At 36.1% G+C, this 14,234-nt stretch overlaps 1 protein-coding gene and 1 non-coding gene across 4 annotated transcripts in view; both read right to left on the bottom strand.

The window, feature by feature from the left end:
• The window catches only part of MAN1A2 (mannosidase alpha class 1A member 2), a 164,945-nt gene that overhangs the window by 16,418 nt on the left and 134,293 nt on the right, over window positions 1-14,234 (bottom strand). For all 3 annotated transcript variants that reach the window (XM_087827785.1, XM_016223382.2, XM_087827784.1), the window contains exons 6-8: window positions 4,452-4,546; window positions 3,693-3,816; window positions 2,552-2,645 (exon numbers count right to left, since the gene is read on the bottom strand). In XM_087827785.1, coding sequence (XP_087683911.1) covers window positions 2,552-2,645; window positions 3,693-3,816; window positions 4,452-4,546 — 313 coding nt within the window. The remainder of the gene's footprint in view (window positions 1-2,551; window positions 2,646-3,692; window positions 3,817-4,451; window positions 4,547-14,234) is intronic.
• Window positions 3,555-3,659, bottom strand: LOC148090854 (U6 spliceosomal RNA). The gene has a single exon (XR_015716161.1). It is a non-coding gene; the product is annotated as a U6 spliceosomal RNA (small nuclear RNA).

Raw genomic sequence — 14,234 nt, 5'->3', positions numbered from 1 at the left:
GAATCATACTTAGAAAACAAGTAAAAAATAAATAAACTGAAAAAATACTAATGATGTGCCTTTAAATCTAGGTTTCTTACTACACTCTTTTATATCTGTTGCCAAGAACTTTTCCTGAAGGTAATTACCAGTAATTATTCTCTGTGATTGCTATGTGCATGTCACAAACATTATCATTACTCTAATTACAATATAGTTAGCCAAAGCTGAATTGTTAAATTTCAGTTCAATTCACTGTTTTGCAGACTATTTATAGATATGACAGATGTATACTGCTCAAAAATAATAATGGAATGTGATATACTTTTCAGAAGCTGATATAAAATATACAAAAACATTAAAAGAAACAAATTGGACAATTCAGTAAGGGCTGCAGCTGCTAAAGGATATCAGGGCAACTCCCCTAAGATTTGAAAGACTCTTGCCAAAATAACCATTGAAAAGCTTTCTATAACATTCTCAAAATTAATACTGTTGGGAGTGAATGTATTCTGAAGAAGTAATTTCAATGTATTTGGGGGGGAGAGAATGAAAGGATTATTTTTATCACAATTCTTTATTGTGGTGAAATATATACAACATGAAAGTTGCCATTTTAACCATTTTTAAGTGTACCATTTATGTTCTTTGTAAGAGTTCTTGATATAGAGAGAATATAAAAACTTTGTTTTCCAAATATGTTCAAATATATTTGCTTAGCTTGTTACTTGCCTGTTGTTATGAACTGTAGAAGACTAACATTTAAATAGAGTAAAAACCGACACCTTCTTTATGGTCTCTGCTTTATGTGACATGTTTAGAAAAGGATTTCTTGATTATGACCAACCATTTTTTAAAGTAATTTTATGACTTAATTTTTAACAGTTAAATAGTTGTATTATATAAAACATATGCTAGCATATGATATAAGGAAGGAAATGGAACATAATTCCCCTCCTCAATTTAGAATATTCCAAAATTTTAATATAACTCTCAGGGGAAAAATTCACCCTAATTAGTGAGTAGACATCCAAACCAGTCATCCTTATCTAAAATAAGAAAAGTAGCCCGGCTGGGAGTGGCTCAGTGGTTGAGCACTGACCTAGGACCCAAGGGGTCGCGGTTCGATTCCCAGTCAGGGCACATGCCTGAGTTGCTGCTTGATTCCCAACCAGGGGCGTTCAGGAGGCAGCAGGTCAATGACTCTCTCATCACTGATGTTTCTATCTCTCTCTCTCTGTCTCCCTTCCTCTCTCTGAAATCCATAAAGGATATATTTAAATAAATAAGAAAAGTACATTTTTATATTTTAGAAATGCTATTCTCAGGGTTTTGTGCTTTCGGAATGTATCATTTTCACTCAATCTAGGAATCAGACGTAGAGATGAGTTACATGTAAAGAATTTTAGGAAAGGAAAAGAAATGTACCTAGGAGGAGTCAGAAGATTGAGATTTATTCCCAGATCCATGAAAGACACACCTGTATTGACCAATCTACTTTCCTTTCATAAAATAGAGGACAATTTCCTTGAGAGGAGCCCAAAAGTCAATCCTGTGGCAAATGTTTTCCTACTCTTGGTAGCAGGTGCCTGCATAATTTCTCACTGACAGATTCAACAGAGGTCCCCATACATAAAATTAAGTGATTATTATTTCTACCTCTTTTTTACTACTTCATTATGTTATTAGTCTCAAAATAATCCAAACATGTTACATTAGAGACAAAGTCGCAACTTCTACTATTTTAGTTTTCTGATCTTTTAAGAGAATACTGATAAACCTGCAACTTATTAAAATTCTCTTAAGTTCCACATTTCCACATAAATATTATTTTTAAAAAGCCAGTTCCTTCAAAGAGCAATTCTAAAGCTCTAACAAGAAAATCACCCCTTCACCAGACAAAATACCTTCTCCTCAGACAGAGGGACGCACTTCTACCACTGCCTCGCTTAACAACTGGTACAGTCCTCTGCTCTCACAGTTAGCACATTATATCCCAACTACTTCTCAGTGTGCCGGCCTGCCTACTCTGCAAGCCCGGGTATTCAAACTAATTCCTACACATTCTTTCCCCATCTCCAGTTTCATCCAAGAGCTTGGCACAGAGCCTAGTAAATAACAGACACATTCATTTTAAAATGAATGACTGGACATAGCGTATCCAAGAGGAATAGTCCCCGTTTCTAATCGTCTAAGATACCCATTTGATCTTCACATTCCTTTAGTAATTACCTATAATGTGTGTGCATGTATATATGTTTTATAAATAGGGGCTTAAAGTACAACCCTTGGCAAATGCCCCACCATATTTTAACACAGTACTTACACATGCGTGAAATAAAATACTCTTGTGAGACAGGTTGTTAGTGTTAATGTTTCTATTTTACAAGTAGAAAAACTGAAGCTACAGGAGATTAGAAACTTGCCAAAGGTAACAGCACTAGTGAATCACAGGTTAGTCACTAATTGGGGGCTTCTCACTCTACATGTAGTGTACTTTCCACTACAGCAAGCAAAAGTTTACACACAAATAATCTTTTAACAAAGCATTAGTTGTACTAGAAATACTTACACTGACCCCAGCGGCCTGTTCTTGGGTTCAAATAATTTGGATAAAGACCATTTGGACGATCCATTTTCTGAAGTAGTTTCCGAATGTGCATGACCTAAACAAAATAAAGAATGTAATGAACAAAAATGAATGTCATCATGGCTTTACACTAATCTAAGCTTTGTGCTTTTTCCTCACTCAGAACCTTCACCACCTCCCCTGCCTTTTGTGTGTGTGTCTGGTGGTCAAGAAAAGCTAGTATTTTTAAAGTGCCTCATCTTTATGATGACACATGATCATTATTTAAAAATCAAGCAACAATAAAAATACAAAGCAAAAAGTCACTGGAGTTTTGATAGACACTGAACTGATGCTACAGATCAATTTGGAGATGACTGAAATTCTTATGACAGTGTTTAACTATACACGAACATGACATCTCTCTCTCTCCATTAAGGTCCTCTCCAACTGTATTCAATAGTTTTGAACTTTATCTTTTGGTATATTTATCTGTAGAAAACTTACACTTCTGTTCCTATTACATAATGTATGTATTTGTAAAATGATACTTTCTTACCTGTTGTAGCTGGTGCCGAGAAATGCTACTGAATTTTAATATCTATGTTCAAAAAATATATTAAGCTCTTATTTCTAATAATTTAAATGCAGGTTGCCTCAATATTTTAGGTAATCATGCAATTTGTGATTAATTACTGTTTTCTTTCTTCCTTTTCAAGTCAATTCAATTCTTGAACCTTTTGCTCATTTTGGTTTTTTTGCCTTACCATGCTGGCTAGGAATCTCAGCACACTGCTGAATAGAGATGGCAATGAAATTCTTAAAAAGCCTACTAGTGGCTAAAACTTCTCAAGTAACAGTAAATATTTTAAATATGTTCTAAATAGAAAGGACATTTCTTTCGGTAATTAAAAAAGAAAAAGAAGGCGAGAGCCCTGATAAACGTATTTCTAGAAAGGCAATCATTTCCTAAGCATCAGTCAAGTCTTTTGGTAAATCTTAAAGGACTTTTTTTTTTTTTTTTAAGATATGGCATGCTTCACCTTGTGCAGGGGCCATGCTAATCTTCTCTGTATCGTTCCAATTTTAGTATACGTGCTCCTAAAGGGACTCTTATATAACAAACAAAGAAAAGAAAACTAACCTTTTTGTAGTAAACCGGGTCCCCTGTCAAGTAGCTGAGGTGGACAAACTCCATATGCAGTGTCCCAAATTCAGCAAGAATGCTGCTACCTGCAGATGCCCAGCCCCAGTTCCGCCCGACTCCACTGAGTGAAGCAAAGGGAAAAGGAGACAGGTTGGGAAAAGACCACGACATTTCTTCACATGAACACACATCCTTTAAGTAAACCTCTCAGGACTGACTGTAGCTAACACAATAGCTTCTTTATATCTCAAATTTTATTCTATTATTTAAAAATTTTTGAATAGATACCACACCCACGTGTTTTAAAAATTTGTTTTATAATATCTTCAAGTTCAATATGATGGAAACACTCAAGTGAAGCAAGCGCATGTTTAAAAGTTAAATATCTCCTACAGTAAAACTTCATCAAATGCCTGTTTCCTCTGCCTCATTGATTCCCCTCAATTCTGTAAAATAAATAGGTTGGTTTAATATTTTAACAATGTATCCTGAGATTAACAATGTGTGATGTAATTCACTTGACAACTGTAGCATATAAAGTATGGGAGGGAGAGAGTAAATGAACAGGTATGGTTGAAATGTTTCTATGCTTTACAGGAAGTGTTACAGTATTAACTTAACTGAAAAATTAATTATATATAGTGATTCCTACAGCAACTGCTAAAAACAGCTAATAAATAAACTATATAGAAGCACTAATCGGTAAATTAAAATAAAATTCTAAAACAGGAATAACCACATACAAATAGGATTTACCTTTTCAGATTCACCATTGCCCAGGGAATCCCAGTGGGTGTGTTAAAGGCAGGAAGGAGCTTCTCAGCCAACTGCACTGCTTTAATCTTGAATACCTAAGATAAAAACATAAATATTCATAAATTATTGTCATCAATTCATAATTATAGCCATCACCAGTCATTAATAATAGTTAACATGTATAGTAATCTGTTATAGTACACAGCCCCCCAAAAAGCAACATCCTAATATCATTGAGAAAAACTTCCTTATATCGTATGCTTATTTTAATTTATTCACAAATATACAAACTCTTTAATGAGAAATACATCATAGCCTTACATTCCCTATTTTCAGAACCATATTTTAGTAGACAACAGCAATAGCTCATTTAAAACAAATTAGTTTTTAAGTATGAAATGCAGGCAAATAATACAAAATCCAGAGTATCAATTCTTTTCCATTCCTATCCCCTCAACTACACAGTTCCCTCTACAATGCAAATGATCAGTCTCTTAAGTATCTAGTAAATATTCTGTGCAATATCAGTTCCATGGTATGCATGGTTCCTAACTCTGTCACATCAAATCCTCATTTTATGGCTTTCCAAGAAACAAATTCTGTTACGATTTACACACACACACACACACACACACAGAGCCTTTGTGTGTGTCTCTCTCACACACAGAATATCATACACTCAATTCTGAACTTGCTTCTTTCAATATCTTTCCAAATCATCCACAAATGTCTATCATTTCCTTCTCTTTAGTGGCTGCAGAATTTCTCCTAAGTGGATATACTGTAATTTATTTAGTCAGTCCTCTATTAATAGACATTTGTTTCCAAACTATGTAAGATAAATTTCAGAACTGTTAAATCAATAGGTATACTCACTTATAATTTGGATAGTTAATGTCAATTTGTTCTCCACGTTTTACTAATTTCTGTTCCTACCAGAATCTGAGTGGCTGTTTCCCTGTATTTTTGCTAACACAAAAGTTACTGAAATTTATATTGCCAATCTGATATGCCATCACTTTTATTTTCATTTCTTTTATTATAAATGTGGTAGATATTCAGTACTCATTCAAATCTGCTTTCAAGCATACCTCCACACATTGCAGAGGATAGAAAACTACATATAACATTTCCCAGACTCCACTCCAGCTCAGGTTTAGATAATGGCCTACGCATTGCCAAGTATAACAAATATGCAGAATTTGGAAGGAAGAAGTAAATGATCTGAGGCTGTGGCCTTGCAGGCACAGTGGCAAAGGTGTGTTTCTTCTGTGGTAGCTCTAATGGAAGTTCTAGTGGCTGGTCCTTCATAGATACCTTGTGGGCGAGGAAGGCAATGGAGCTGGTGCTTGATAGCTATACGGCATGCTTGGGCATTTCTCTTGGCCCTGGTTACAAGCTATGTAATGAAAATGTCTGATTTCGTGTCCCTCCCAAAGATTCTGTTAGCTAGTCATTACCCTTTAATAAGTCACTAGGTAAGACAAATTGTTTTCTGCAACTAGGATTCTTGACCGATAAGATGATGAAAGTAAATCAATTATTTGTATGTTTAAGAGCCTCAGTAATATTTAAATGAAGACTTCTAAAACATTTCTTTTATGTACAGAAAAAAAACTTTTATGTATTGAATATCCACTAGGTAAAATCTCGCAACTATTTTTACCAGAACAAATTATAGGTAATGGAACTCTGCTAAAACTGGTCCCAGGTTTAGAAGAATAAGAACAGGAAGGATTATTCCTAGGTCTGAAAGAACTGGAAGAAATGGGACTAAAAAGAAGCAATGTGGCAAGATTACAAATAGCTTTAAAATATAAGCAATAAAACAAAGCAAGATAATAAACAAGAACCATGGTACATCCTTGAGAAGGAAAGTGACATTAGAGAATCCATGTGTGCTTTTGTTTTCTTTATTAGACTATTTAAATTACTAAGGTGATCCTCTTCAGCCTATTTTCAACCTAGCAGTCAGAGTGAGAATGTGAAAAAGTAGAGTTTAGAATGCTGAAATGACGCCCATCTCATCCAGAGTAAACATTACAGACCTCTAAAAAGATATACGTCTTTGTGTGATGGATTTCCGTGGCCCGCTGCCTCCTTTGTTGCCCCCCCAGAAACCTACTCCCCCCCAACCCCAAACTTCTCTTGTTATCTCTGAGAATGCCAGTTATGCTTATTTCCCTGTCTTTTCATTTGCTGTTCCTTTCCATTAAATGCGTTTAGAAAAGTTACCCACATGGCTCTTATCTCCTTTAGGCCTTTTACAAGTTTTACCTGTGCACATACTCCTGACCGCCCTGCTTTAATTGAAAGCCCTTTATCCCGTTCCATGCTCAATTTTTCTCCTTCGCATGTATTTCTTGTGTGTGTGTGTGTGTGTGTGTGTGTGTGTGTGTGTGTGTAACCCACTCTCCCGCATATCTATCTGGTTTATTGCCTGTTACCCCTACAGGAGATGGGAAGAAATTTTTGTTTTGTTTTATTTACTGTTGTATATATACTCAGTACTTAAAGGAGTATCTAACACATATGAGGTGCTCAACAAATGTTGAATGAATTAAAATTGAAGAAGCCAAAGAACATAGAGATTTACAGTGAACAAGTACATCATCTTCTTGCTCTTCCACACCAACCCCCCCCCCTGAAGTATCTATTTAGGATTCCTAATCTAGTTCTGAATTTCCCTTTTATTTCTTCAGTGTTCTGGTAGAGATCACGTCTTCCCTTTGTTGTTGTTTTTTATCTTCTTACACTGACAATTTGTAATAGTTCTCTTTATCTCTACCTGACCCTGCTTTTATCAACTTTTGCCTCTCACCAGCCTCTAACAATTTTTAGTTTCCTCTGTTATCCACCTCGGTTTTTCTCCCTGATTTACTTCCGGCACTGTCTTTTCACATACTTTCCTAATGATATTTCTAGCTTTAGTTCACAGTTCCTCTTGTTATCAATCAATTAAGTTTAACATGCAACTCTATTTTTTATGTGGACTTTAAATCCATCAGTAATGTTATGTACAGTGTATTTTGGTACTATGATTCTTTTAATGATCTTCTTCAGTTTTACTGTTTGACGTTAACAGCTTGTGGTCAGTACCACAATCTGTTCCTTGTCTTGCTTTGGCAGAGAAAATAAAGCTTCTCCATCTCCTGCTTCCAATTGCACAGTCTTTCTGATTTATGTATTGCCCACTTGGTGATGTCCATGTACACAGTTGTCTGGTTGTTTGGAGCGTGTGTTTGTAATGAACAAGTTGCTGGCTTCGCAGAAATCCATGAGTCGATCTTCATTTCTGACCCATAGCCCAAATTTTCTGATGACATTTGATTCTGCTATATTTCCTACTTTTGAGTTCCAGTCTCCTATAATTATCAGCAAGTCTTGTTTTGGTGTGTGATCTTTTTTTTTGATATTTGTGTAAAAGTTTTCAATTTCTTCTTCAGCCTCTGTAGTTGGAGCGTAGACTTGAATGATGGTTACATAAACAGGTTTTCCTACAGTCTGACTGACCACCCTATATCTTGCCTCGGTATTAAAGCCACATCATTTCTTGCTGTTTGTCATTTCCAGAATGGAACACTTTGCAGCTGCCTAACTGGAAGTGTCCCATTCCAGTCCATTTTAGTTCACTAATACCAAGCACTGCAATGTTTGGATGTACCTTTTCTTGCTTTACAATTTCCAGTTTCCCTCGGTTCATGTTTCTAATGTTCCACGTCCTGATTGTATATGTTGTGCAAGCATTGTACTTTCCTTTTACCTTCGCGCACAACAGCCACCAAACATCCTTCAGCTTTAGTCTAGTTGCATCATTAGCAAATAGCCTTGTTCTCTGCTATTTCCCAGTAATTGTTTGAGTGCTTTCTGATGTGGGAGTCTCATCTTTCAGCACTAGCTCATGTTTCATTTCGGACTCTTATCACGGGGTTTTCAAGGTAAAACAAAAGATCAAAATATAAGAGAGAGATAATAAGAAAAGAAAATGCAGCAGTGGTTTACCATTGCCTCTGCTGCACAGTGTGTGGGTCCAAACTCCTTATGCTTGAGTCCCTGGTGTCGCAATCACCTATGACATATAAGTACCCCTGTGGGCAGACATAGATACAGACATAGGCATATTAAGAATAAATGATACAAGGTGTAGGAATATATCTATGTCTAGATATGGACAGGCAGGCATAGATGTATTCCTCACTTTGCATTATTCAGTCTTCGTGTTCACAGTCAACAATTAAATCCCTTGAAATGTCTTCCTGACTACCGCATACCTCGAGTGACAATGTGGTTAATATAAAATCCTGGGTTGACAGTTACTTTATCTCAGCAGGTCAAAGATATTATTCCAGTATCTTCTGGCACCTATTAGTACTGAGAACTCTACTGTCAGGTGTCATTCTTTTGTAAGTAATCAGCCCTTTCGCTTTGGTAGGTTTTAATATGTCTTCCTTATTCCCGGTATCTTTTCAAACATTTACTCTCTACCTTTTCTATCATTTATTCCATTAAACTCATCTGAGGTTCCCACTCAACATTCTTTGAATTTTGAACTTTGCAATCTGTTTTATCTCTCTCAACTTTTTTTCTTAATTTTGCTCTTTGACTCTCTATACTGAATTCTGGATGACTTTTCATTACCACCATGAACAGGAGTATCCTTAAAGGATCCCCAGGTGTTCCTGAGGCCCAAAGTGAAGATTACTGCAAACAGGTTAACACGGGGGTAGAAACACATTGAGACACACCTCCCACTCAAAATTAGCCCTCAAACAATGTTCAAACTCATGAGATCTAAGATCTTATTCTACCTGCAAGTTAGCAAGTTATCTGGCCCACAGTTTCGCGAATATTGGCATAAGACAACTGGGTCAGAGATTTAAAAACACAACAACAACAACAACAAAATAACCACCTATAATATTCATGGCAAAGGAGCAGCAGAGTTTCAGGTTCATTTACATTGGTTGTACATGCCCACCCTCACCCCACCACCTAAATCACACAGAAATGATCCAAAGGGCCTGTTATGGATTCCTGCACACACGGGGTGTGCTACAGCGGCGCACTGAGCTTGGAGAATCTCCAAGTGAAAGCAAGCCTATTTAACATTAGCTTATCCCTGCATGCACAACCCTGATGACCTGAGTAAGGACAGTCGGGGCCCTGTATTCTTGGTATCCCAGCAGAAGTGTAAGGACACTTAAGCACTATGGCTGACTGCTTTCCTAACCCTTCAAGTCAGTGGTAACAACACTGCCTTCCTGTGGCAGCAGCTGAACGCACTTGGCAGTTTTTCCAGCACTTGCAGAACCAGCTTCATCACCCTCAACCCTCACTCCAAGGTCAGCAGCACTGTCACTGCAGGTCTGTTTCGGCTCAGCGTAGTCCTTCCTCTTTACATTTCTAAGGTTCCCCCGAGTCCCTCAACCCTGGCTGCTTCCTGTAGCAGCCACCTCCATGATATCTTTTTTAATTAAAATATAGTGGACATACAGTATTATATTTGTTTTGGGCGTATAACAGTGATTCTACATTTACATACCTAACAATGTGATCACCATGAGAAGTCTAGTTACGATCTGTCACCACAGTTATTACAGTATTACTGACTATATTCCCTGTGGTGTACATTTTATTCCCATAATTATTTATTTTATAACTGGAAGTTGTGCCTCTTACTCCCCTTCACCTTTTTTGCCCAGCCCCTACAGCCTCTATCCCCCCGCCCCTCTGGCAATCGTCAGTTTGTTCTCTGTATCTATGAGTGGGTTTCTGTTTTGTTTTGTTTGTTTGAGTTTTGGGTTTTTTATTCCACATGTAAGTTAAATCATATGGTATTTGTCTTTCTCTGACTTATTTCACTTGGCATAATACCCTCTAGGTATTCTTTTGAATCTAGCATTTACCAAGTTAAGTTTATGCCTAGCTAATAATTCTTTATATTACATTGTGTTCAAACAACTGGCATCATTTCTGTCTCCTAACTGGACCCTGAATGATAAATAACCCATATTTTTGTTATTATCTATTATTAAATATATGCTTATTTTTAAAAACAAGAAAATAAAAATATAAAAGAAAAAATGTTAACTCATACACAGTTCCTATATTCTGACCCAAATACAATTAATATTTTGATATATTTACATCTTTTTCTGTACATACATATAATTTTTAAGTAGTTGGATTTTTATTCTATCTTTTCCTGCTACTAACATAATAACACAATTTCCAATTTTTATAAATTGTCTACTTTACTGTATCCATTCCCTCTCCTACCACTCACCCCTCAACCTATCCCAACACAGCTTCTGCCCCATCATTTCACTGACGTGGATCTTGCAAAGAATTAGCTACACATTTGAGCAAATAGCATTTTCAGTCATTACTAACCAGTTTCTCCTTAAAATACTTTCTTCCCTTGTGCCCAGTAATCCTACAGTCTTCCTCCTCTGTCACTGACTCATCCCCTCATATCTGCTGTTTCTCTTCCTATCCCCTAAAGCGCTTCCTGAGCAGTTTTACATGTGTTTGCTTTCAGGTATCAGCTACACAGCAACTGACTCCCAAACTGTATCTCAAGTCAAGACTTCTCCAATAAGCACCAGATCTACTGCATCTGTCTACTACCCATTTCCACTTAAATATAGCAAAATCCCCTCAAACTCAAAATACTTAAAATGAGCTGATATCTTCCTCTCCCAATCTAGTATTTTTAAGTGTTCAATATCTAGTAAGTGTCAGACCATCAGTCTAGTACCAAAACCTAGAAGTCTGGCGACAGGACCAATTCCTCCTTCTGCCTCATTTTCCCTCCAAAATATCACCAATCCTTTTGAATTTACCTCCCAAGTCCCTGGAAATCATTTATATCTCTCATTTCTACAACCCATCTTAGCCTAAGCTGCCATTATGTCTTATCCAAAATACTGCAATGGCTAACTGACTGAATGGGAAATACACACACATAGCAAGCATATTTTTCCTAGTTAAAATATACCAAATTTATGTTCATAATTGTACAACATTCTATAGTAAGAGATGTATTAATTTATTCATCCATTCTCTCCTACGTGATTATTTGGGGCTTTTCAAATATTGGCTACTACAAACATACTACTGCAATGAAATGGTCTTCTAAGTATACCATATTGTATCCATATTGTTACTTTTAGAGAATATATTCCTAAATGGGTAACTGGGTCAAAGAAAATTTTACATTTTAAATGTTTACTTGACACTGCAAAATTATTTTTCAAAAATTGTATCATCTGTATTCCCTCCAACAGCTTATATACATTTGTTAAAATCTAAACTACACATTTAATTACATACCATACATTTAAACTGGGAGCATTTTATTGTATATAAATTAACCTCAAAGAGTTGCTTAAAAATAAATCAAGTAATCTGGGCCTTGACGTTATTTACTAGGTGGAAAGTGGAAGGATAAGAGTTTATTTCAGGCAGAAAACTATGGTAGAGCTCTATGAAAATACAGGGAAATAAAACAATGTGGTCTAAATACACAGTCTCATGCATGCAGAATTGGGGGCTTCTCTTTGGCTTCCTCCTTCCTGGATTTCACCCCTAAATTTCTAGCTCCTATAGTAGATAACTCCAAACTCCTATGATCTGTCAAACGAGTAATCATAACCATAATCATCAACTATGAATTGGTATGAGTACTGTGACTTTAAAAATGTATGAATGTGTATAAATGTGTACATGAACTCTCACATTTAAGAGGAAAATACTGGAGAGTGTATTTTAAAATCTTATCTGGGTCAGCAAAGCATAGTGGAATGTTTTGTCCAATTTACTAGCATATCTGTAGAAAATGATGTTGAATTTTCAATAAAAATAGCAATTTTTGGAGCAAAATCAGGTTTTCCAAAAATAAGATGAGAAATTAATACTCTACTCTTTTTTTTTTTTAACTCAGTACTTTTCTTAAAGGACTTTAGGTCAACAAAGGCTATCCTATTTGTCTTAGAAAACATCCCTGAACTTATTCAGAAATGATCTTACTCTACAGGCAATACAGTACCATTTGTGTTTTGGTAAAGAAAGATTTTGGTGTTGTTTCTTTTACTTTGTTTTTATTACCTGTGAAATATGTACTAAACTCCACATAACCATTTCTCTACCCTTTCTGACAGATTTCAGATGCAGTTATCCACATAAATTATGGTATTATCTTATTTAGGAAGGGATGCCACTTTGATAAGTATTAAAAAATGAGAAGAGACAATCCTGTAAAAGATATGCCATCCATATATTTGAGGCTAGCAGCAAGTAAACATAATAAATCATCGAGATTTTTGAACTTGTGAATATTTAATATAAATAGCCTTGTTCTAAGAAAATAAAATGATAAAGTTTCATATTTATGATATTAATAAATCAACAGGAAAGGAACACTTTGTTAGGATCACATATAACCTTCTGGGTTCCCTATACCAGAACACAGAACACATGTAAAATGTTCTGTAACAGAGGCACTTTGCCATGTTATAAGTTATAGGTAATTTTCTGGCTTATATGAAACATGAAAATTTACTGTCTACCTGGTATGATAATGTCATATTCAAATTATTTTTCTATGTTTTATTTATTTAGCAGACCCCAGCGACTCATTGTTGGTTTCCTAGAACATACAGATTAGAGCTTTTAATGTAAAATGACGAAGGGGAAAAGTAAAATGGTCAGTAATATTCTACTGTATGAGAGTCACAAAAGTAAAACATGTTCTCTTTACTTTCTGAGCAGACTATATCCTAAGAAATTAATATATGATACACATTTTAAAATAAATTTATGAAATCTCCCACCCATTAAAACACAGAATATTCAACACAGGAAAAAGTCGGAGGAGGAAGAACAGTACAGTAGTCTCTACTGAGTCAGGCATTATGTGAGGCACAACTCTCAAGTGAACCCTCACATTTTCACAGAAAAAACTGAAGTTACAGAAGGTAAATGCCTTGCCAAGTATCATTATGAAAGCGAGGCAGAAGAGAAACGCAAACCTCTAACTCCAAAGCATATGTACCTTCCTCCACCTCAAAATGTTTCTTCTTAAAGTCTGAGGCATAAAAATGGCAAAAATAGAAATGCTGGTAACATCATATGCTTTTTTGGTATTTTATTGTTTTCCTATGAGAACAGCAACCAAAATTTCAACATTTTGCTTCAACTTTCAGGTGGGGGAGCCCAGTGTGAACAGCCACAGCTGACACTTCTCCCATGAGCTGTTCATAATTAATTCTGAGTCATATGCCTTTGATAGGAAAATTAATCAAGTATGCCAATTACACACAAAATATTTAGTACTTAAACATATTCAGATAAGCGTAAAAGTAAGAAAAAAATGCTTTCCTTTTTCAAGGACATCTGGGGGGGAAATCTGAAATTGAAGGCATCAAAATAGTTGCATTTTCTTCCCCCCTTCATTGTTTAATATGTCACTCCAACAGCTCCTGAAGTCAAGGGTCTGAACCCAGAAGGTATGACTGGAGTGGGAAGCAATGTCCTGGAGAGGGGTTGAGACCAACATGAGGAAAGGAAGGCCAACCAAACAAAGGGAGTCAAGTCCCAGAGGAGTCCATGCAAAGAAGATGCACTCAGCAAGGCTGCAGCCTGGCGAGGTGAGGAAAGTGGTTTCATACAGCAGGACCAAACCGATAGGTAAATAAATAAGGAATATTAGGAGGCAGAAAAGAGAAGTAAAATTATGAAAAGGCAGAAAGCTAGAATGAACCTAATGGTGTTGGGCTGAAA

The sequence above is a fragment of the Miniopterus natalensis genome, chromosome 19 (genome assembly GCF_054644295.1).
Source record: "Miniopterus natalensis isolate mMinNat1 chromosome 19, mMinNat1.hap1, whole genome shotgun sequence".
Classification (NCBI taxonomy): Eukaryota; Metazoa; Chordata; class Mammalia; order Chiroptera; family Miniopteridae; genus Miniopterus; species Miniopterus natalensis.
The sequence above is the reverse complement of the archived record's forward strand: the minus strand, read 5'-3'. Positions and strand labels throughout refer to the sequence as shown.